This window comes from Parasteatoda tepidariorum, chromosome 5 (assembly GCF_982258835.1).
Source record: "Parasteatoda tepidariorum strain Cologne lab strain chromosome 5, Ptep-v5.0, whole genome shotgun sequence".
Taxonomy (NCBI): domain Eukaryota; kingdom Metazoa; phylum Arthropoda; class Arachnida; order Araneae; family Theridiidae; genus Parasteatoda; species Parasteatoda tepidariorum.
Genome location: NC_141759.1, coordinates 6558818 through 6581596, shown reverse-complemented (window position 1 = coordinate 6581596; position 22779 = coordinate 6558818). Strand labels below are relative to the sequence as shown.

General features: G+C 31.4%; 1 protein-coding gene across 1 annotated transcript in view; it reads left to right on the top strand.

The window, feature by feature from the left end:
* The first annotated feature begins 1540 nt into the window (after window positions 1-1540).
* LOC110283186 (uncharacterized) overlaps window positions 1541-22779 on the top strand; it is a 32752-nt gene continuing 11513 nt past the window's right edge. Inside the window, exons 1-4 of the mRNA XM_087163280.1 lie at window positions 1541-1859; window positions 6926-7033; window positions 16248-16355; window positions 16622-16729. Of these exons, the coding sequence (XP_087019406.1) occupies window positions 1745-1859; window positions 6926-7033; window positions 16248-16355; window positions 16622-16729 (439 nt within the window). The 5' untranslated portion in view covers window positions 1541-1744. The remainder of the gene's footprint in view (window positions 1860-6925; window positions 7034-16247; window positions 16356-16621; window positions 16730-22779) is intronic.

The following is a 22779-nucleotide window of genomic DNA, read 5'->3' as shown; positions in this document are numbered from 1 at the left end:
AAACGTACTTTCTCTGCATAAACATACCTGAATTTCGATGGATTTGAATTTCTGATCCCAAAAATATAGGGAAATCTAAAAAATATGCTCTCAATAACTTTGGTTAGGAGAACTGGTCAAAATTTAGTATTACATTGTATCTCGAGAATTTTGTAAGGGAAGTAAAAAAATTTTGCATACAATTAGAAAAGTGATTTTTTCAGAGATAATTTGATTCAAAAAATAGTTTTTAATAAATGTTCATTATTTATTATAATTTTATTTAATAACAGTCGAAAAATTTTGATTTGTAAGGTACAATTTTGTACATCATTTAATAAAATGTAATTTTACATTGCGAAATGCACTTTTTGATAGAAATTTGTCTAAATAGCTCCCGAGGAATTGAAATTTGAAAATGTGAATATATTATTTTTACAAAAAAAAAGGTCGAGTCAGTTTAAAAGAAAAGAAGAATTTTATAAAAACAGAGAAATTACTTAATACTTATTATTTTTTTTTAAAAAAAAGTAATAGAAATAATAAAAGCACCCAGATTAAGGAAACTTACCAAGAATAATAAATCGCAAAATCTTATAAATTTCGGTAAAAGTAAAAATTACTGAGCTCAATTTATACAAACGCGGATTTTGTTCCAATTTGAAGTTTCGCAATGAATTCGTTGATTGGAAGATTAGATGAAGATAATAACTAGATGACAACTCAGAACTGATTGTCAAAATCGTCGATTTAGGATTCGACATGTAAAGATATTTATCGCATCCTTCTTTATATGAAATGATACCTTTTTGTGAACAATATGCTATTTTCATAACCGCTAGGAGTTTGCAATTGTTACTCTTGACTGTTAGATAATGCTTAGCTTATCTAAAGAATGCGCTGTCCACGCTTATTTTAAAAACGGCCCAAAACATCAATATGGAGAAAAAACAGAGTTTTTTAAAAATTAAAAGCATTTGTGATCTAATATTCAATATTTAAAAACTTGCGCCAATGATGCATTATCTGGGCTCATAAAATTTTCCAAAAATTGAGAATGAGGCAGTGATTTTGGTAATTTTTATGTAGGTGGGAAAATGTCGCCAATATGGCGATCTTTAAAAATGTTTAATAACTTTAAAAATATTTCAGTTATTTCTACATTCTAAAGCCAAGATAATTCTTCTTCACGGCAAGATATTATATATATTATTATATAAGGCACTTAAACTATGGTTTTTTATTTTCCTTGGCAACAGAGCTTCGAAAAACAGTGACAGGAATCATTGGCGGAGCCTCATAACTGTTTCGTTTTCATTGTGATAATTTGCCTCAACTTTTGCAGCTCTACGTAAAGAGCACTGATTGGAAAGAAACAAACATGCTTTAAAACCGAATTAATTACAAATATTTTGTTGATAAATTAACAAAACTATTTCTTTAAAATCTCAAATGTTGAGTATTTAAATCAATTTTTTGGGTTTAAATACAAAATACACGAAAACTACACGCGCTTTGATGATAAGGAAACAGATTTTTTCGTGTTACTGTGTTTCGTGTCGTGATAAAAATGTAAAGCCTCAAACATCCATAAAAAATCTGTTCAAATTCAAGATAATAAGCTATTATTTGTTTTCCTGGTAACAGATACAGTGCACACACCTTCTAGAAAAATGCATGAATGAAAAAAAATCTAAGAACAGATGTTTAGAACGTGATGGGGATGAAACAAATTCAAATATAAAAATAAAAAAAATTCCTCTTCATGAAGTACATGACATTGGGTATCTATTACTTACTTAATATGTTGCTTGAATTTTTAATTTGTTTGCTTGTTGTTTCTTCTTCATACGGAATTGAGTACCCTTCAGATAATGCCAGTGAGTATAATCTAGGTCCTGTTATATTTTTATATGAACTAATATTGATATCAAAAGATAAACTGCTTATTTTCTTCAAAATGTACAGTGGCGCTCACGTACTTAAGGACCGTGTTTTCAAAATAAATGCGTCATTATATTGGATCATTATATTATGTTTTGATCAGGATATCTACTATAATGACGAATTCTACCTTAGTTGAACTTCAATCCTCAAATAATTCATTCGTGTTCACAAGTGTTTCATAAAAGTTTATTTAAAAAATATATTTTGTTAAATTTCTTATACTTAAGGACAGTTTGTCTAATCATGAGTTACTGAATGATTACAATCAATTTATCGATCAATGTAAGTGTAATTTACTACATTATCTTTGTTTGATGTTTTAAAACATTATATTAATATTTTTCTAAATTTTTTAGTACAAAATTCAACATTATTATGAGTAAAGGTAAAAATGTTAGCAATGAACAGAGATGTCGAATAGATACTTTGAGAAAAGAAGGTTCACGCTTTAAAGAAATTGGTAGGCGTTTAAAATTATCAAAAACAGCAGTTTTCCAAGTATTGAAATCTATTCAAGTGACCAAAAGTATTGAAAAAGCATCCCGAAAACCACGTCCTCGCAGAATTACCGAACCAGAAGATCGAATTATTCATCGAATTTCTGAAGCTGATCGTCACAAAACTGCCCCGGACATCAGAAAAGAATTCGCTGAATTAACAGGCAAGCACGTAAGCAATAATACCATCAAACGGCTTTTAAATGAGTTTCGGCTTATGGGTCGCGTATGTAGGAAAAAACCGTTGATGTCAAAGAAGAATATAGCAGCTCGATTAGCTTTTGCAAAAAGACACCGAAACTGGACATCGGCTGACTAGAATCGAGTTATATTTACAGACGAATCGAAGTTCAACAGAATGGGCTCAGATGGCAAAAGTTATGTGAGGTGTCGAGTCGGTGAAGAATTTAATGTACGGTGTACAAAATCAACTGTTAAAGGTGGATTGGCTCGGTGATGGTGTGGGTTGCCATTACACGTTCAGGATGTGGTCCAATTCACAAAATCGATGGCATCATGGATCAGCATGTGTATGTGGACATTATCAAGACTGTTTTTCTGCCTGATTACAGGAAACTTCGCTCAAGAAAACCAATCATGCAAGCCGATAATGATCCAAAGCACACGAGCAAAACTGCGAAGGCCTTCTTGTCAAGCAGGAAAATTACGGTTTTGCAGTGGCCTTCCCAATCACCAGATCTCAACCCTTTCGAGATGCTGTGGATACATGTGGAGAAATATGTGAAACAGCAAAAACCAAAAAATTTAGGTGATTTATGGAAATGTGTCGAAGAAGGCTGGGCAGCTATACCTCCTGAGCGATGTCAAAGATTAGTAGATTCAATTCCTCTTAGATGTGAAGCAGTAATTTCCCCCAAAGGCTTACCGACTAAATACTAGCTCCAAATCTTTATTTTTTGTTAAATTTTTTACATTGTTATTAATTTTATTAACGATAAAGAAATATTTATTTTGCTGTCCTTAAGTATGCAGAAGGCATATTTTTTCTACAATGTTACATAAGTTAAGTATAACAGTTAGATAAATGATTTTAATTGTGAAAATATATTAAAAATAAGTTATTTGTTCCAATACATAATTATCAATTCAAAAAACTTATGCGTGAACAATAAGTTTTGGATTTTACTTTCCATAAAGACATGTCCTTAAGTACGTGAGCGCCACTGTATGACCTATAATGAATAAATAGATAGCATAATAATGATCATGAAGCACAATAAATTTTTTTAAAATCATGTTTAAATAAATGGCGACTTGAGGAGCTAAAGGTTAACCCACAAATTGTATCCAAGATCTTAACAACACTTCTTCATATCCTTTTTAGAAAGAGTGACCTTGTGGCAGTAATGGTCGGTCTGTGAATCCGTTAATTGGAGGCATTTCTAACCCTTCTATAATTAAAATTAAAGCAGGTGAAAGCTGAAGAAACTAATGGTCAACCCACGAATTGTATCCAAGATCTTAACAACACTTTTTCATTTCCTCCTTAGAAAGTGGGAGCTTTTGGCAGTAATGGTTAATCTGTGAACCCGTTAATTAGAGGCATTTCTAACCCTTCTATAATTAAAATTAAAACAGGTGAAAGCTGAAGAAACTAATGGTCAACCCATGAATTGTATCCAAGATCTTAACAACACTTTTTCATTTCCTCTTTAGAAAGTGGGAGCTTGTGGCAGTAATGGTTAGTCTGTGAATCCGTTAATTAGAGGCATTTCTGACCCTTCTATAATTAAAATTAAAACAGGTGAAAGCTGAAGAAACTAATGGTCAACCCACGAGTTGTTTCCAAGATCTTAACAACACTTTTTCATTTCCTCTTTAGAAAGTCAGAGCTTGTGACAGTAATGGTTAGCCTATGAATCCGTTAATTTGAGGCATTTATAATTCTCTACAATAACAATTAAAATAAGTGAAAGCTGAAGAAACTAATGGTCAACCCACGAGTTGTTTCCAAGATCTTAACAACACTTTTTCATTTCCTCTTTAGAAAGTCAGAGCTTGTGACAGTAATGGTTAGCCTATGAATCCGTTAATTTGAGGCATTTATAATTCTCTACAATAACAATTAAAATAAGTGAAAGCTGAAGAAACTAATGGTCAACCCACGAGTTGTTTCCAAGATCTTAACAACACTTTTTCATTTCCTCTTTAGAAAGTCAGAGCTTGTGACAGTAATGGTTAGCCTATGAATCCGTTAATTTGAGGCATTTATAATTCTCTACAATAACAATTAAAATAAGTGAAAGCTGAAGAAACTAATGGTCAACCCACGAGTTGTTTCCAAGATCTTAACAACACTTTTTCATTTCCTCTTTAGAAAGTCAGAGCTTGTGACAGTAATGGTTAGCCTATGAATCCGTTAATTTGAGGCATTTATAATTCTCTACAATAACAATTAAAATAAGTGAAAGCTGAAGAAATTAATGGTTAACCAACGAATTGTATAGAAGGTCTTAAGAATAATTTTTCATTTCCTCTTTAGAAAGCAAAAGAAACAGCTGTATGACGTTGTAAGAGCATCGGATGTCAATGGATCATTTAAAATAGGTGCGTCTAAATCTGACTCGACCTTAACAAATTAAATGCGAGACAGTTTTTAGTTTTGTTTCGCTCTGGAAGAAAATCGTCTGCAAGAAACAATATTTATTATTCTTTCATTAGTTTCGTTAAATGCGAACAGAAACTCGTATATTTGTTACGATTTTTAGATATAATATTTATTACTTCCTATTACATGTTAATTGATTATTGTTATATTAACTGTTACTATAATTCTTAATAAGAAAGCTATCAAACAGTAGGCCGGGCAACGTCATTTCGAGAGTTAGCGATATTGATATACGTTTGCGCTAGGAGCTTGGCATCTTTTTTAGCGTTCACTCAGATGAAAACATTCTCTCTTCATAAGGATAATGGTTTTTTCTTAACTTGCATCAGAGTATAAAGTAATAATACTTTATTTACTTAGCACTGGAGATGTTCAGTGGGATATTTGTGACTGTCTGGGGTCTTTCTAGGATTATCCGGAGACACAGATTTTAAATCTCTGACCAGGTGATGGTTCTCCCGCTTTGATAGCCCGAAGACCTTCACATGAAATTGAACACTTTACGTAATACCGATTTAAAATGAACTGATACCACGTTTACTTGGTCCCTTCGCAGACTGATCAATGTGTTCACCCAACCGCTCGGTTCTTAATTTCGGTGTTTTTCAGCGAATCGTGCCTAACGATGAGACATTTAAATTTAAGATTAAGACTATTTACCTCTTTAATTTTTCTCTTCGTAATACGACTTCTCCTAAAAATTCGTCATGATGCGAATCAGTCAATGTACACAGAGTCATGTAAAAAAATGCAAATGTCGTAGCCAACTTACTTAAAAGTAATAAAGCAAATAAAACATTAAATTTTTATGTTTTTATCTTAGAACGTAAGCATTATATGTTCATTAAATGACAGATTTCTAAGTGAATTCATGAAACTACATATTTTCAACATCAGACTCGTCTGAATATTAGTTTGAAATGTAGTTATGGAATTTGGACTAAGATGTATTGAAATAAATATATCAAACCACAAATAAACTGTAACCGGCCCATAAATAAACTGTTACAGAGATAGTTTGGCTATCTACATATATATACATACATATCTCTACATATCATACATCTACATATGTATACATATATGAAAAGCCGGGCTTGAAGAGGTGAATTTCATATGACTCTTTTACTCAAAAAGTGTAATCTTTAACAAAGCATGCAGTTTTTTTTATTTTTTACTTAAACGAAGAGTTTGGGAAATACAATTAAAATACATATTTTCAAATTGTTCAGAAAATATTTTTTCCCTATAAACAAACATGATTTTCAAAAACTCAATTAACTGGTTTTACGTTCGTTAGCGGTTGGAAAAAATATGGAAAAATTTCTGTATTTAATAAATGATCTTTCTTTTATAAATGCTTTTACATGGCAAAACTACTGGCATAGTTTGAAAAATCACGCTTAAATATTTTAGAAATGGTGTCTTTTTTACCCTTGCCAAAACTGCTTTGTCCATGTCTCTTTTTGCCATGGCATTGTCTCCTTTTTACCATGCTGAAACATGACTGTAGCATGATTTCAAAGTTAATGGTATTTAAAGGTAGAAGTAATTTAATAACTTCCTGTCTTGATTTTGGTGGATAATGCATGGGTAAAAAAAGCACACCATTTCTTTGCCTCGACGTTCTTCAAATATATACCAATTGAATATTGAAAAAAAAAGAGATAAAGCTAAAAAATATCGAATATCAAAAAGAGTTTCCCCATTTTTGTTTCTTTTAAAAAAATATTTTGAGCAAGATTCAACTCTTTTGAGCTTTTTTACTTCTTACACGCAAATATATTGTGGTTACTTGGAATAGGGTTTAATGTCCATAGTTATTATGTAAAACATTCTGAAAATAATAAATGTTCCAATGTTATCTTTTCAGATCAGTGCGCACATCTGCCTTGTAGAAATGACGGAGTGTGCGTTGTTGGTAGAAATGGTGCTCAATGTATGTGCCGTCCCCCATATGAGGGAAGATATTGTGAAAGAGGTAAATATACAGTCTCGTTTTAAAGAAACCAATAAGGTTTGAACTGAATATGAGAATTCCCACTGCTTTTTCGGGTTTTAAACGTGAAATAACAAAAGAGAAAAAATTACCTAGATCGTTTGTATAATTCAAACTACCTTCATAAGTTATTCTATAAAGAAAATACAGTCGAACTCGTTTATAACGAGCTCGGATTTAACGAGAACTCGGATTTACCGAGGGAAACGAGAATATTTGGTTGGATCAATATTAAGTCTATGGAACAGAAGCCGCTTTTAACGAGCAAGACCCGGTTTTAGCGAGCAATATTTTTCTGTCTTGCAATCTTTTTTCTCATCTTTCTAGTCTTTCTGTCTTATCTTTTTATCAAAATGATAAGAAATGTGCGCGAAATAAAAAAAACGCGATTAAATTAATGTAATTAAAGTAAGTAAGTATTAATTAAATTTTAAGTAAATTCAATTATTAGACCACCCAAGCCCCCCCCCCTCTTCTGGTTGCACGCCTGTCTTAAGTACCCGTTTATTACGAGCACTCGGATTTAACGAGTACATGTTACGGTCCCTTTGTGCTCGTTATAAACGAGTTCGACTGTATATCAATAAGAAACTTCCGACTAACAAATTTTAAAATGGCCCCAACAAAAGTTTACCTATTTTTTTCTTCAAAAAAACCTAATAAGCAGAAGTTACTTCTTTTCGTTTTAATGTGAATATATTATGGTTCCTTGGAATAAGGTTTAATGTTCATTTTCATGATGTAAAACATTCTGAAAATAATAAATGTTTTAATGTTACTTTTTCAGATCCGTGCTCACACCTGCCTTGTAGAAATGACGGAATGTGCGTCGTCCTTGTAGAAATGACGGAATGTGCGTCGTCGGTAGGCGTGTAAGCAAACCGTACCGTGAATTGGAAACTTAGCGATAGCAGTTGGAATTGGCGATGATAACGCGTAAATATGGTAGGAGAACGAAATTACATTAACCTAAATAGTCCGTGGGCCGAAGTCTCAAAAGTAGCTCTAAATTAATTTTCGTTCCGACATTTGAGGGGCAATTTTATTCTACCAAAATAGAACACAATCTTGGCTGAGAAACATAAATTCATAAAGTTCTCCAAAATCTGACTGGCCATTAATTGAAAGTTATCAAAACAATGAGGAACTATTTTGTTTTCACGAATTCAGTATTTTGCCCAAGAATATCCGAAGAGAAGCGTAATTTGACGTCACTTGGAAATGAATGGACCAATCAGAACAAAAGCAGTTGTCTGCATACTACGATAGCTTCCCGTTCGTCCACGCTTCTTTTACGCTAAAAACACTTAACAGTTTTTTATAAGTATGTACTTCAAAATTTTTATACAATTATAGTTACTTCAAGATCTTAAAATCTTTTTTTTTTTTCATTTTAAATCATGATTATTTGATAATTCACTATTAAAAGGTAAAACATAGACTATGACAGTTATAGTTGTAATATGAAGGGTTATAATACTGCATCTGCGATTATTTTTCAGGTTTTTTTTATATTATTTTTGTAAAAATACTTAAAACTTGAATTCTATGGAATGTATATATCTTTCCTCCACTATGTGAAAATTTAAATTTGCATCAACTTTTTAAGAACTGCTACCCTACAGAAAATAATCTGATTTTCTCCCTTATTTTTTAAAACGATACTTATTTTAGTAAGCTAAAAAACCATTTTATACAAATGAATATTTTGAAATTCAGTTTGACATAAAAATAAAAAATTTCATTTGTGTAAAATTTTCAATAAATTTGAATTGATTTTTTTTTTAATTTGTTGCTTGGTACACTGTCTTTTACTGAAACTTTAAAACTTTCTTTACTATATAAAAACCGGATATTTTACGCAATGAACTATCTTGATACATAATTTATTTGAACAATTTAACAAAGTTTGGTTTTTTATTATTTAAAATTTTAATGTTTTGGTACAGCATTAACTTTAAAAATAATAATATTGATTTAGAGAAAATATATTTAGAATGTAGAATTCATAGCTTTAATTGAAAAAAAATGTTTTCAAGTGTTATTTCAAATAGTTTTTGCAATTGTAGCAAAAGACAAATACAGAGTGTTCCAAAAAACCTTAGACAGGTATTGTTGAATATATTTTTATTTAGCAAGAGAATATAATTCCAGACATTAATACATTTGGAAATTTCATTATGGTTTGATATTCAATAATTTATTTACATTTAAGTGTAGAGACATTCTTTAACTATTTTTCGAAATAGTGCCAGTTGGAAAATTGATTAAACACATTTTTTAAACCAATATCTGAAGTTAAATGTTTAAATCATGTTTTGAATCTACACTATTGTTTTCAAATTCAATTCAAAAAAAATATTCAATGATTAAATACAAAATTGTCAAATTTCTTGTTGCTGACCCTACAGAGAAAACATACATAAATTTCGTTAAATTTCATGATTTATTTTTAGTTTAGATTAGTTAACAGTTTTTTTATAGCTTAAGAGGAGTATTTTTTTATAGCTTTTTTGTAAGAGCAAAAAAAAAAAAAAAACATAAAAAGTTTTGTTTTCTTTTTTCCGAGTAAGCACATCTTAATAAAAAATTTTAAATTTATACGCCATTCAGAGTTTAAAAAGAAGTAATATTTAAGTAAAATTAAAATGCAAGCAATATAAGATGTGCGCTTGACTCTACAAAAATGTTTAATATCACAGATATTGGATAAATAAGCCATCAAAACAACCATCTTTTGAAACAATACTTACCATAGCACCTTTGTTTGTGAAACAAAAATAATATTTTTTTTAAGAATAATGGATCATTAACGTTAATATGTAGATTTTTTTAAATATTTTGGAACTAATATTTTATCTTCATAAAGTAATGAAAATTGTTTAATTTTTTTTTTTTTTTTTAACATTTCATCAACATAACTACAATACTTTCATTTCTTCGGTGGGATCTATATATAAATATCCCCTTTAAATTTGTAACTCAGCAAATATTATTAAAATTAAAATAGGACAAATAATTCCTTCTCATTTTTAAGCAAAGTATATATTTTTGTATCTTAAAATCGGAGACGAATTTTTTATTAGGTCAGAGAGGCATTGCAATGCGACCGCCTGCACAATTCGAATTTCGGAATGAAAATCAAATATTTAACAGTAAAGCGGGAAAATGAAGCGTTATCAATATATAGTTGGCTCTAAAAAGAGACCTTTATTTAAATTTTAAAAAAAATTCAAGGGATTAAAATGAAATCGAGAAAATTATCATCAATGCAACCAACGATTTGCTTACAAACATTGCTGTAAGCGATTGTGAGGAGACAATACGTGATTGGTTAGCTTGGCGGAGGAAAAAATAATTCGACGATTTCACTGGATGAGAGTACGAAAGCATATAGAAAAAGAGTGCGTCATAAAATCGATTGTTATTAAATTATGACCAAATAATATTTGGAGAACTTTATAAAATTAAAAATACTGAAACATTCTGAATCGTTTTGTCAAAAGAAAAAATTGCCCCCAAAGTATCGGAACGAACTTGAACGATAAATGAGTTTGGCCCACGGACTAAAACCGTAATTCGATATAATTTTTCTCCTCCTCGACCTAGCCATGATGAATAAAATATATAAATAAACTAATAAACGCTTCTGCGGGTGTTTTTCGTGTGAGATGAGTAAATTGTAGTAAAAGTAACTCATTAAATCCTTTTCGTAGAGAATTAAAAAAGAAAATAACCTTTTTATTTTTAGGATCACTTTACAAATACACGGTATTTATATTTTATTAAACGCAATAATTTATAAAATGATCTTGTTTTTTGATATAACAGATTTAATTTTGTAAATTTTTTTTTTACAGGAATTGTGTTTCCGTAGAAATAAAAATATTTTATTAATGAACTAATCACAAAAATAAGATAACATTTTAATACCATGTTTTATTGGAACGCTATTTTGAAGAATTATTTCTATTTAACTTTTATTGCAAGGAAACATAACCTGTTTCATTTTAGTGATATTCTCTATTAGATCAATCTTGCTAAAAGAACAACGTAAACTTTTTTATGAATTTTTTTTATAGAAATTAATAAAGGCATATTTTTTACTTGAAAAAAAATTGGAGCATTCAAAAATGTTATTACGCAAATCATTAATGTAAATGTTATCAAAAATGTAAATGTTATTAAGTAATAATTTCTTGCAAGTGAAATAATCGATATTTTTAAAATTTTCGGAAAATTTAATCGGAAAATCGCTAGTGAAAAAAGAAATATGGGCAATAATTTCAAGAGGGAAAAAATTTGCAAATTAATTTTTCTTTTATGACCTATGTCACTAGTTTTAAACTCTAAATGATATTTATTCATCTTAAACTTAATCTGAATCTATCAAAATATCTGATTTCATATAAAGGATATCTAATTGTATCTGATTTAATGACAATTGATTAAAAGTAAATTAAGAAAACAATTCTAAGTTATTATGTGAGTTTTGACTGTGTTTTTTTATTTTTTTACTTGAGTCTTAAAACAAGTTTGAGAGAAAATACATAAAAAATTAAGTTTGAAAGCGTTTGTTTCATTACTAGAAGCAATTATTGCAAATTTTTTTTTTTATTAAATTACTTTTTTTGCAATGAAATGAGATCTTGAACTTCGCGAAAAATTTATTTAATTCCTTAATATATATAAAAGTCCGTAATTACTTCATTTATTAAGTAAAAAATAAAAAACAATAAAAAACAAAATAATAAATAAAACACGAAAGTTGAAAAAAACTTAAAATGTAAAAAATGAATATTAAATGCAAAAAACTTTCTAAATAAGATTTAAATACAACACAATATTTTCGTCTGAGTGATTTGTAAAGAATTCTAAACTTTTTAATTTTACAAGTTAGGTGAAAACTAAATATCTTACAATAGTTGTAGGGAAATAAGGAAATTCTAAATTAAATTAACATTAAAGTATTGAGAGCAAAAAGTTTTCAATTCACTTAGAAGTTCATTGGAAAGTTTCCTAGATATGGTGAAATGCGCAAGAAGTAAAGTTAACACTAAGGGGTTCTATCATTGGATCGCTTTGCTGACCAAACTATTTGGATAATACTTCCAGATTGCGACAACCCCTATATACTGGGGATCAAAAATCCGAATCCGTCGGAAAAAAAAGTTTCTCAAAGTAAGTGCGTTTTAGTGTCTGATTTCCCAACTTAAAATATATTGTCTGCTATAATTAATTGGCATGTGTGAGGTCACCCTCTCAATCATTAAGATTGAGTCCTAGAACGTAAATATATGATCATTAGATCAAAAGTTAGTTTTAAATTTTTTGTTCACAAGTTTGTACACTAAAATGTGATTTTTTTTTTCTTTTGAAATTTCGTTAATGTCATTACTTCAACCTCCTTCGGGTTGTGCTTACTTTATAAATTTTATCTCAACTTTATTTTTCTCTTCACTTTTAATCTGTAAAAGACTTTTTCTCCACTTGTAAATTATGAAAAAAATAATTAATCTGATTGCGTAAACAGTTAATTCGCTAAAACTGGACATTATCAATTAATTCCGTTTAATAGCCATTTATATTATTAATAATAATTATTTACACAAAATTGTAATAAGGAAAAGTTTGATTAGAAATTTAAAAATTATTGCAATTCAAGTAATTTTTTTCTCAGAGCAAAATGCATTTTTATTTAAAAGGGAACAATATTGACTTGATATTTATAAGATAAAAGACTCTCTAATCGCTAACACCGATGACTGGAAAAAATTTAATTTTTTTTCTTTTCCATAAAAAAGTTTAAAACTTAAATTGTTGTTCTTTCATTATAAAGCAATCTATCTATCTATATATATATATATGAAGGATAAGTCTATAAACGGCTTTCTATCCTGACAGACTGACTTTTAAATTAATTTCCCTATTAATGTTTTTTTTTTTTTTTTTTTTTTTTTTTTTAAGACTGCTAATTTATTCAATCCGTTAAACATTTTTATTATTATTTCAATTTTATTACCTTTTTACTAATTGTTTCTCATAGATGGCAGCACTAATATTTTACCTAAACATTTTTTTCTTCTTCTTCGATCAAATGTTTTTCTTTTTTTTTTTTAATTTTATTATATTCGATTCAAGCTATAAGCAATATTTTACATCTTCGCGATTTTTGTTAACTGTTTTATTATTGTACTTTTAAACCTAAACAGCGTTTTAATTCACGCCGGTAAGTTTGATTTCCTTTTACATTTTTCTTTTATTTCATGATTTTTTACAACATAAGGTTTTTTGCGATATCGACACATATAAAGAATAATTTTTATCTTAGGATAATTATTCTTTATTCAGAAATATCGCATTATTTATGGCAATTAGATGTGTCTTGACAACGACTATTTGCTTTTACCATTCTTGTTTCTCTACCATTTAGTTTTTTATTTTTATTTTATTCATGTTTTTCATGTTAATTTGTGTGTGTATATATATATATATATATATATATATATATATATATATATATATATATATATATATATATATATATATATATATATATATATATATATATATATATATATATCTTACACAGTGACAAAAAAAGCCTCATTACAACTCTCCGAATGGCAACGCTAGAAAATTGACCAATGATTGCCGCTAAAAATATCAAATGCCAAATCTAGCTGAGATGGCTTAACATATAGCGCTTTTAAAAACGGAAGCTGAAATAATCAGAGAGAGCATAAGCTAGGCAGAAGTGAGTAGTCTTTGTCGATGGATCTCTATTTTGGTATTTAGTCTAAAGCGCTTTTTTTCACGAATTTATATATCACGAATTTATTTGACGATTTTTGATTTATATCACGAATTTATTTGTTTTGCTAAAATTTTTTGTTTATGCAGGTTTTTCCATTGCAATTCACTTATTTCAATTTTTAATAGACTTAATTATAACCAAAATTTTAACCTTTTTAAAGAGATATCAGTTTTAGAAATAGTATCTTAAGATGTTATACTATAGCACATTTCTAATAGGTTTAACTAATTACATGTCATTTATTTGAATTCAAATTTATTTTAATGACTTAGTATTTACTGAAAAGATGTGATTTTAAAAAAAAAATGCTTTATGGATTTGAATGATTGTTTTGAATTCTTAGAATTTTGCGTATTTGCAATGTACCTAAGTTAGTAGCGAGCGAGGCGAGCTAGGTTTGCGAAGCATACCATATAAGATTGCGTAGCAATTTTCGGGGGTTGGCGAGCGTTACCGAGCATGGGGCGCAGCCCACTAGTTGTATTATATTCTCGTATCATGTAAAACGTTATGACGAAGTTACTTATCTACCGTTTTGCTATTACAAAATGAAATAATTATTAAAATCTACTTTCATTTTAAAATGTAATACTCAATTGTTCAATGAGTTTTACGATTATTATTTTAAAACTGTGTATAATGAGCATTTCAACTAAAATAATTAGTACAAAATAGCTGCTAAAATTCTCTAAAATATTTATAAATATTATACATTTATACATTTCAGCTTTTCGCATTATTGCTAAATAATCTACGTCGAAAAATATTTAAAGAATTTCATAATAACTGAGAATTAAATAAAATTTTTAAAAAATTGTAAATGGTTATCGAGCAGAACCAAGAAGTTTAATTAATGAATATAGAATTCGAAACAAAGTCTCTGGTAAGCAATAAAATAATTTGAAATCTTTTAATTAAACAAACTTTATTGTAATAATCATTTCATTATTAAGGATTAAAAGTTATTGTGAAATTATTAATTTTAATTAGTGGATGAGTAGGAAAAGGAGTTCGCTACTCAAAATATATTTAATGAAAGTTATGAAAATATAGAAGTGGTTATGGAGGTAATAATATATAATTTTTTTATCTTAGTTTTATTACGACCTTTTAAAAAACGCTTATGAACACAATTTAGTTAACAGATACAAGCGATTATGTCGGCGCTATAACAAAACAAAAAAAAATACACTTTATATTTCTTTAATGTAGAAGAATTTAATGAAGACCCGCTTAATCGAAACTATGAAATGTCACACCCATCTCTAACTTGATGAATGATAGACACGTAATACCGAAAACAAAACAAAAACGTAAGCGCACAGCTGTTTGGCGATTGTCGAGAACGCCTCGAGATTGCCTTTAACGCCAATAGAAATTTTCGCCAACTGTTTCTAATCCGCGGTATGGTCAGGGGTGAAACAATACCTCCTAGAAAAGAGTAGGCCTCTGCACGGGTTACCATAAATATCCTTTAGTAGTCCAAACGTAATGACATATTTCGTATTTTCAACCACTGCGCAGCTTAGTACCCCGAACGTAATGGCATCTTTCTTATTTTTCATCAACTGCGCAGTTAACTTCGTCACATCAGACTACTAATTTGATCCGTACTGAGGCCTTCCTTATTCTAGGAGGTGTTGGGTGAAAGCGAGACGGAAAAGAGGAAAGGCTGGTAGTAAAACCATTTCAGTTATAGCTAGTTTTGGGGAGGAGTTTACTTATTCTTTTTTTAAATTTTTCAACAATATCTACTTTATCTTGGAAAAGAAGCAGTTTTATATATATACCAGAATTATAAAAGAAATCTTGATAGTTACAGATATTTCATTTTTTTTCGAAAAAAATGCTGGAATGAAATGTTTTACGTACCAGGTTTTTCTCTTTTCCGTCTTGCTATATAAGGGCTTTCACCCATGGGTATGGTCTGCTTATACGCTGTCGCTTTCTGAAAATAATAAATGTTCCAATGATATCTTTTCAGATCAGTGTGCACAACTGCCTTGTAGAAATGACGGAATGTGCGTCGTTGGTAGAAATGGTGCCCAATGTGTATGCCGTCACCCATATGTGGGAAAATATTGCGAAAAAAAAAGAAAAAAATTGCCTTGATCGTTAATTTATTTCAAACCAACTTTATGAGATGTTCCGTAAATAAAATATATCACTAAGAAACTTCTTACTAAAAAACGGTTAAATGACATCTACAAAATTTAACCTAATTTTTTTACTTTTAAAAATTTATGTCTTTAATCAGGATTTTCGTCTTTCCGTCTTACTTATGAACATATTATGGTTCCTTGGAATAATGTTTAATGTTCATTTTTTTTTACGTTAAACATTCTGAAAATAATTAATGCTCCAATATTATCTTTTCAGATCCGTGTGCACCACTGCCTTGTAGAAATGAGGGAACTTGCGTTGTCGGTAGAAATGGTGCCCAATGTATGTGCCGTCCCCCATATGAGGGAAAATATTGTGAAAGAGGTAAATATACAGTCTCGTTCTAATGAAACTGATTATTATGTAAAGAAAATGTATCAGTAGGAAACTTTTTACTATAAAACGTTAAAATGATATCTTCATAATTTTACCTAATTTTTTTTTCTCTCAAAATGTATGCATTAAGAAATATTTACAACTTTCCGTCTAACATGCGAATATATTATGGTTTCTTGAAATAATGTTTAATGTTCATTTTTATGATGTAAAACATTCTAAAAATAATAAATGTTCCAACATTATCTTTTCAGATCCGTGTGCACCACTGCCTTGTAGAAATGGCGGAATGTGTGTAATAGGTAGAAATGGTGCTCAATGTATGTGCCGTCCCCCATATGAGGGAAAATATTGTGAAAGAGGTAAATATACAGTCTCGTTTTAATGAAACTGATAAGATATTAATTGAATATGACAATTCTCACTGCTCTTTTGGGCTTTAAACTTGAAGAAAAAAATTTAAAAAAAATCTTGACATTTTATATATTTCCAACTACCTTTATTAGTTACTAGCTGTACCCTGCGTGCGTTACAACGATTTCAGTTTGAATTGTAATCTTGTATTTAAGTGTGTTAATTCTCTAGGATATCGCTTGTGCATTTTAAAACAGACATGTATGGTGACGCACACGGACCATGAAACATATTTTGAATGATGATCTGAAATAAGTCTGGATCAATGGCGACCTCAAGTACTTCTGCTGATATGAGCTGACCAATTTGGCAATGTGCGATTTTTTTCAATAAGCCAAATCTTGTGGCCGTCCACTTTTTTGCCATTCAATAGAATACTTCCAGCACCGTGTCTCTAAAAAAGCATGACACTTCACAATGAAATCAAGCAAAGACTTTAATTTTTGTTTGAACAAACGTGCGGTAATATCATGACGATCCGATGATGATTGTCCTGGTAACAAAAGCTCTTTAATTTCAACCCAAGCAGGTTTGCATGTAAACGTAATGAATAAATCTGGACGCCCATATGCGCGAACATATGTCATGCCATCCTGTGAGTATTCATACATGTGCCTTGGACTCCCTGTAAATGTAACCAGCAGTATAATCATTTTCCCCACATTATTAGTATTAAAGTTACCATCATTAATTATTGCATCCCGTAAATGAAAGTATTCTTCTGAACGTAATTTGGTTTGATTTAATTTAATATACAGCAGGCGTTCGGTTTCAATTTTCACATACATATCGACAATGTATTCATGAAATAATTGTCGACATTTTAAAATATGATTATCAGAGTTTTGGCGAATCATTAATCAATATGCATAATAATTCATTGCACTTACTTTCTTATCGGTTTTCTCGCCTGTTTATGGATTTCTCAATTTTATGTTAAAATGGAATCCATCCTCTCCTTGCCAAAATAAAATAGGATATTGCAATGCGTCATGGGATCGATGATTTTCTGAGACTCTTTGAACATCACAATTTCTGCGATGAAGAACTATGTTGCGATTTCGAACTTTGACTTTTATACCAATATTGAACTACGACTCACAAGAAGAAGAAGCAGGTTGTTTTAGACAAGAGCACATTTATTTACATGACGAGGACATTTTACATAGGAAGAAACAGAGAGAGAACAACCTTGTTGGATGTCGCATAAGAAGTATAACTTCAATAACTAATTTTAGACATCGTTTTACTTTTTTCTTTCTTCCATAACGAGTAATATTCTCCCGTATTCCTTCTTGAAACAGGGAGTGCTGATTTCTTTTTGTAAAAATCTGTTTCTTTAGGCGAAATTTCCAAGGGAAACAGCTTTGGTAAGGGTCTTACTTTTTCTCCATGGATTGTTTTCAATTTCGCAGCTCTCGATATGCCATCTTTGATGGGATATGACTCCAAGACAACTGCTAAAGGCCAATTTATTCTTTTGACATTATCATCGCCAATAAGCACCACGTCTCTTTTTTTCTTCTTTCTCCTTCGTCGTCTTTTTCTTTTTAATCTTTTTGTTACCATCACCAGTCTACTTTCTGCATGTTGGCGATAATTGCGTAAGATATGATGAGTATCCTTCCATGGTGAACTAGCCTCATATCTACTACTCTCATCTGTGCGAACAGTTTGTTCAAAAAATTCTAAAAGGCCGGGATAGCCTGGTCGGTAGGGCGCTGGGCCCATATCCAAGAGGTCGTGGGTTCGATCCTCGCCGGCCGAAGACTCCCCGTGTAGTAAATGGTGACTGATGCACGTTAAATCTGTCGAGTCTCAAAGTCCTCCATGTTCCCACAACAAATCAATACCTCTGGGGGTACTGATCCAGGAGTTTCCTTGTCTTCTGGATTGGTTCAAAATTACAAGGCTACGGAGTTGAACGTAAGTAGTCGTAAACCCATGAAATTGGGTCGGCTGTTCAACGACGGTTATAAAATAAAATAAAAAATAAAATAAAATAATTCTAAAATTTCTTCATTCTTTTTGTTGTTTTATTTTCGGCTGGATCTCGTATTCCAATAGTCGCCAAGCTCCAAAGGTCTTCAATGCTGGGTTGGCAGAATAAGCTTAAAATAGTGTTTGTTTTTTCTTCTCTATGTTGTTGACCCATTATTGTCCACCCAAGCCGAGTTTCAATCGCCATAATATTTTCATCCAATTTTTTAATTTTACCCGTGAGAATCTGAGGCAATACATCCGTACCTAATAACACTTTAATTTCTAGAGGATTCTCCCCAACGTCTGACAAGTTAATTGATTTTTGCTGTAGAATGGGATAAATGTTTTGATTCTTTAATCTCGGTACGAAATTGCATATCTTTGTCTGCGCTAACATTGGACATGTAACTTTGAATTGACCACCTAGGGATTTTATATTGACATCATAGACACTGTGTTTTTACTGACCAGTTTCTATTCCGCCAAACACTGCATACTTTAAAGTTTCTTCTCCAACTATTGGCAAATTTAGCTTTTTTATGCCCTCTGTTTTTATATAGGATCTTTGGGAACCGGAATCAATCAAAACTCTTGCGAGTCTATCTGTTTTATCTATGCCCTCAACCTTTACTATCAGTGTTTGCATCAACGTTTCGCCCTTTTGTTGATTAACAAGAATTTTAGAACTACTGCTATTTTCATCATTTTTTCCTTTAGTACTTGACTTTGTTTGACCTAGGTTTTCACCATTTTTTATGTTCCAACACATGACTGTCAAATGTCTTCTATTACAAATTAAACATTTAACAGAACTTTTGTATTGCTGTGCTGGATGGCCGATTTTCAAACAACGGAAACATGCTCTTTTTTCTTTTAAAACAGTCTTTTTATAGTTATAATTTAATTTGTGTAACTTGAAACATTCCATTGATCTATGTGAATCCTTGTCACACCATATACATTTAAACTTTTTGAAATCACTCGTGTTATTCCTTGAATCACCAGAATATATACAAGCGGCAGTTGGTGGAACTACATCAAAACTTCCTTGGCTACCGAATCCATTACGAGCTATTTGTAGGCGTTCCTCACTTTCAACTTCAATTCTGAGAAATTTCAATAATTTTGTAAGATTTTGTGTGCTGGCATTTGTTTCTCCGGATGATCGAGATCTCTACCAAGCCTTCAAAAGATCCTCTGGAAGAGCTGATTCTACTAATGGGTAAAGCATTGCGGCATAAATGTCACTTTTAACACCAAGCGATTCCAGAGCTCGTAACTGTGTTTCCAATTTATCATACAATGTCGCCAATGGCATGAGACCTTTTTTTGTGGCCTGTGCCAACACTAATCTTAACAATTCTCGAATATAGATTACGACCATAAGGTCATCTCTTGCGAATCTTGATTTTAGTTGAGTAATTGCTTTTTGATAATTTTGGCTTGACGGTGGAAAACTTTCTACCAGTTCTTTCGCAGGTGACTCGGGAACCATTGCTTGAACCAAATATTGAAATTTATCATCATCATCGATGTTGTTGTCCTCATGTATTTTACGGAACTGTTCCCAAAATCCGAGCGAATTTTTTATTTCTCCACTAAATTTTTGTAGTTCTAACATTGGAAGCTTGTATTTTCTCTTCATTTCCGCACTATTTTGTGAACTTGGTTCATTATTCGCCAAACGAAGATTAACAGTTTCTTTTAAGTACACATATCTGTCAATATATTATTCCTCATCGGCTTCAAAATCTTTTTCATAATCATCATTATTTTCTAGTTTTAATAAATTTTCAGAAATCTGAGTTAGCACATCGTTTAATCTTTCGAATTTATTAGTCAATTGTGATAATAAAATCTTTACGCGATCCACTTTAAAATCCGGGGTAGACTATACTTGAGGGTGCCCCCGCCAAGTTGTGATCGCGATTGATCGCCAAGCTGGGCGATGTTGAAAACCAATCTTGATTCTGATTAGTTTAGAGTTTAGCGTTGTTTTTAAATGAATTTTTAAATGTAATTTCAGAGATCCGTTAGTTCTACTTTGGATACCGGCTGGTAAGGTTATTTTTGCTTCAGATACTAAAAATGAATACTGTCAATAAGATAAATCTTAAGTTTCTGTACGATTTTAATAACAATGAAAAAAAAAACAGTGATTGACTGGTGTATGAATGAAGGTTTAATTAGTAATAGATATAAATGTCCTGTTTGTGGGTTACCACGGCGTTCTGGGCAAACAAGTATGGAGCCAAACATAAGTCTCCAATTTCGCCAAGGGGCACCCTCAAGTATATTTTTCCCAAAATCCGTATTCGATAACTCTGTTTCTGAATTATTGACAGTTAAAGTAAATCCTTGTCGCAATGGCTTTCTTTTATTTTTCAATTCTTCCATTCATGAAATGAAATATTAATTTAATTCTGATAGTTTCACTTACCTTCGTTTCTTTTGTCCTTTCCTTTTTATGCTCGGCTCTTGAATATCACTCGGACGCCACTTAATGTTGCGAATTCGAACTTTGAATTTTATACCAATATTCAACTACGACTCACAAGAAGAAGAAACAGGTTATTTTTGACAACAGCACACTTATTTACATTACGAGGACATTTTACATAGGAAGAAGCATAGAAAAAATAACTAATTTTGGACATCGTTTTACTTTTTCTCTTATCGATTGTTTGTTCTATATTTTTTTTATATTATGTTGCCAATTTATTACAACTAAAGTATTTCTTGCTTTCTTATCGCTTATGCGAACCAGCAACAAACTATATCGCGGGAGGTAAATTCTTCGCCAACTATAACAATAGCCACCTCATTCAATGTTGATGCATTGTAATTTCCTTTGTGGTGTCCTGCAGGTGTTTTGTCAGCTCTAATAACGACTTTGTAATTATCGGATGGCATTTTGTCAAGGGCAGTTCTGAACAGCCTAATTGACTGATTATGTTGATCGAAAAAGTTTTGTAATGCGGTAACAAAATCTCGTTTAGTGCCATTGTTTAACTGACAACGTTGATTGACTAGATCATTTGTGTTACCCATGAAATGAATCTGTAGAAGTTTATGATCTGCGCCAGGCAATGGAAGAAGTGTTCCTGCACGATGATAAATTTGCCCTTGCGCTTTGAATGTTGGCCTGTAATGAAGTCATTTAGAAACACGAATTGTACCGGAATATATTCGCCAAAAAAAATTTCGACTGGTTTGTTTGATCTGATAAGAACGTTGATAATGGCTCGACACGTGACGTTAAATTTGGTAGTTTCACTTTGCCTCCAGAACAGCAAATTCCAGCTGTTTCATTCTTAAATTTGAGAGCACTACAAAACATACATAATTTATCCATTTTTTCGATGATGACGCGTGGTTCAAGATTATAGTTAGTTGTCGGATCATAGTGAAGTGCACTAAGATTTTAAATCAGAGTATTGGCGGCATATGAATAGCGAAGTGCGTTCTTCATTGGTTTTCATTCTTGCTTTCCGTTTGTCTCGCAGTGGATTGATCGTTAAGACACGGTTCCCAGCAGATCACCGAAGTCAAGCATCCCTGGTTGCAGTCAGTGTGCGGGTTGGTTACCACTTGAATTAGTCTGCGTAGGGACCAAGGGTGTGCGGTATTGGTCCTCGTTAAACTGTTTTACCGTAAAGTGCTCGACTTCGCTTGCAGGTCGTCGGATATCCGGATCGGGGGTGCCATCCCCTCTTCAGAGGATCAAAATTGTGGTGGCATGTCTTCGGATCATCCTCAGGGAATTTTCCCGGACCGTCGCCAATAGCCCATTTTGCAGCTCTAGTGCAACGTAAATGAACTACAACCCTACAACTGGCTTCCCGTTGCTCTGATGTTTCCGACGAATGGGCTTGAGAAGTGCGTTCTCGATCGGTTTTCACTCTTGCTTCCCGTTGCTCTGATGTTTTCGACGAACAGGCAGGAGTAATGCGTTCTCGATCGGTTCTAATTCTTGCTTCCCGTTACTCTGATGATTCCAACGAACAGGCTTGAG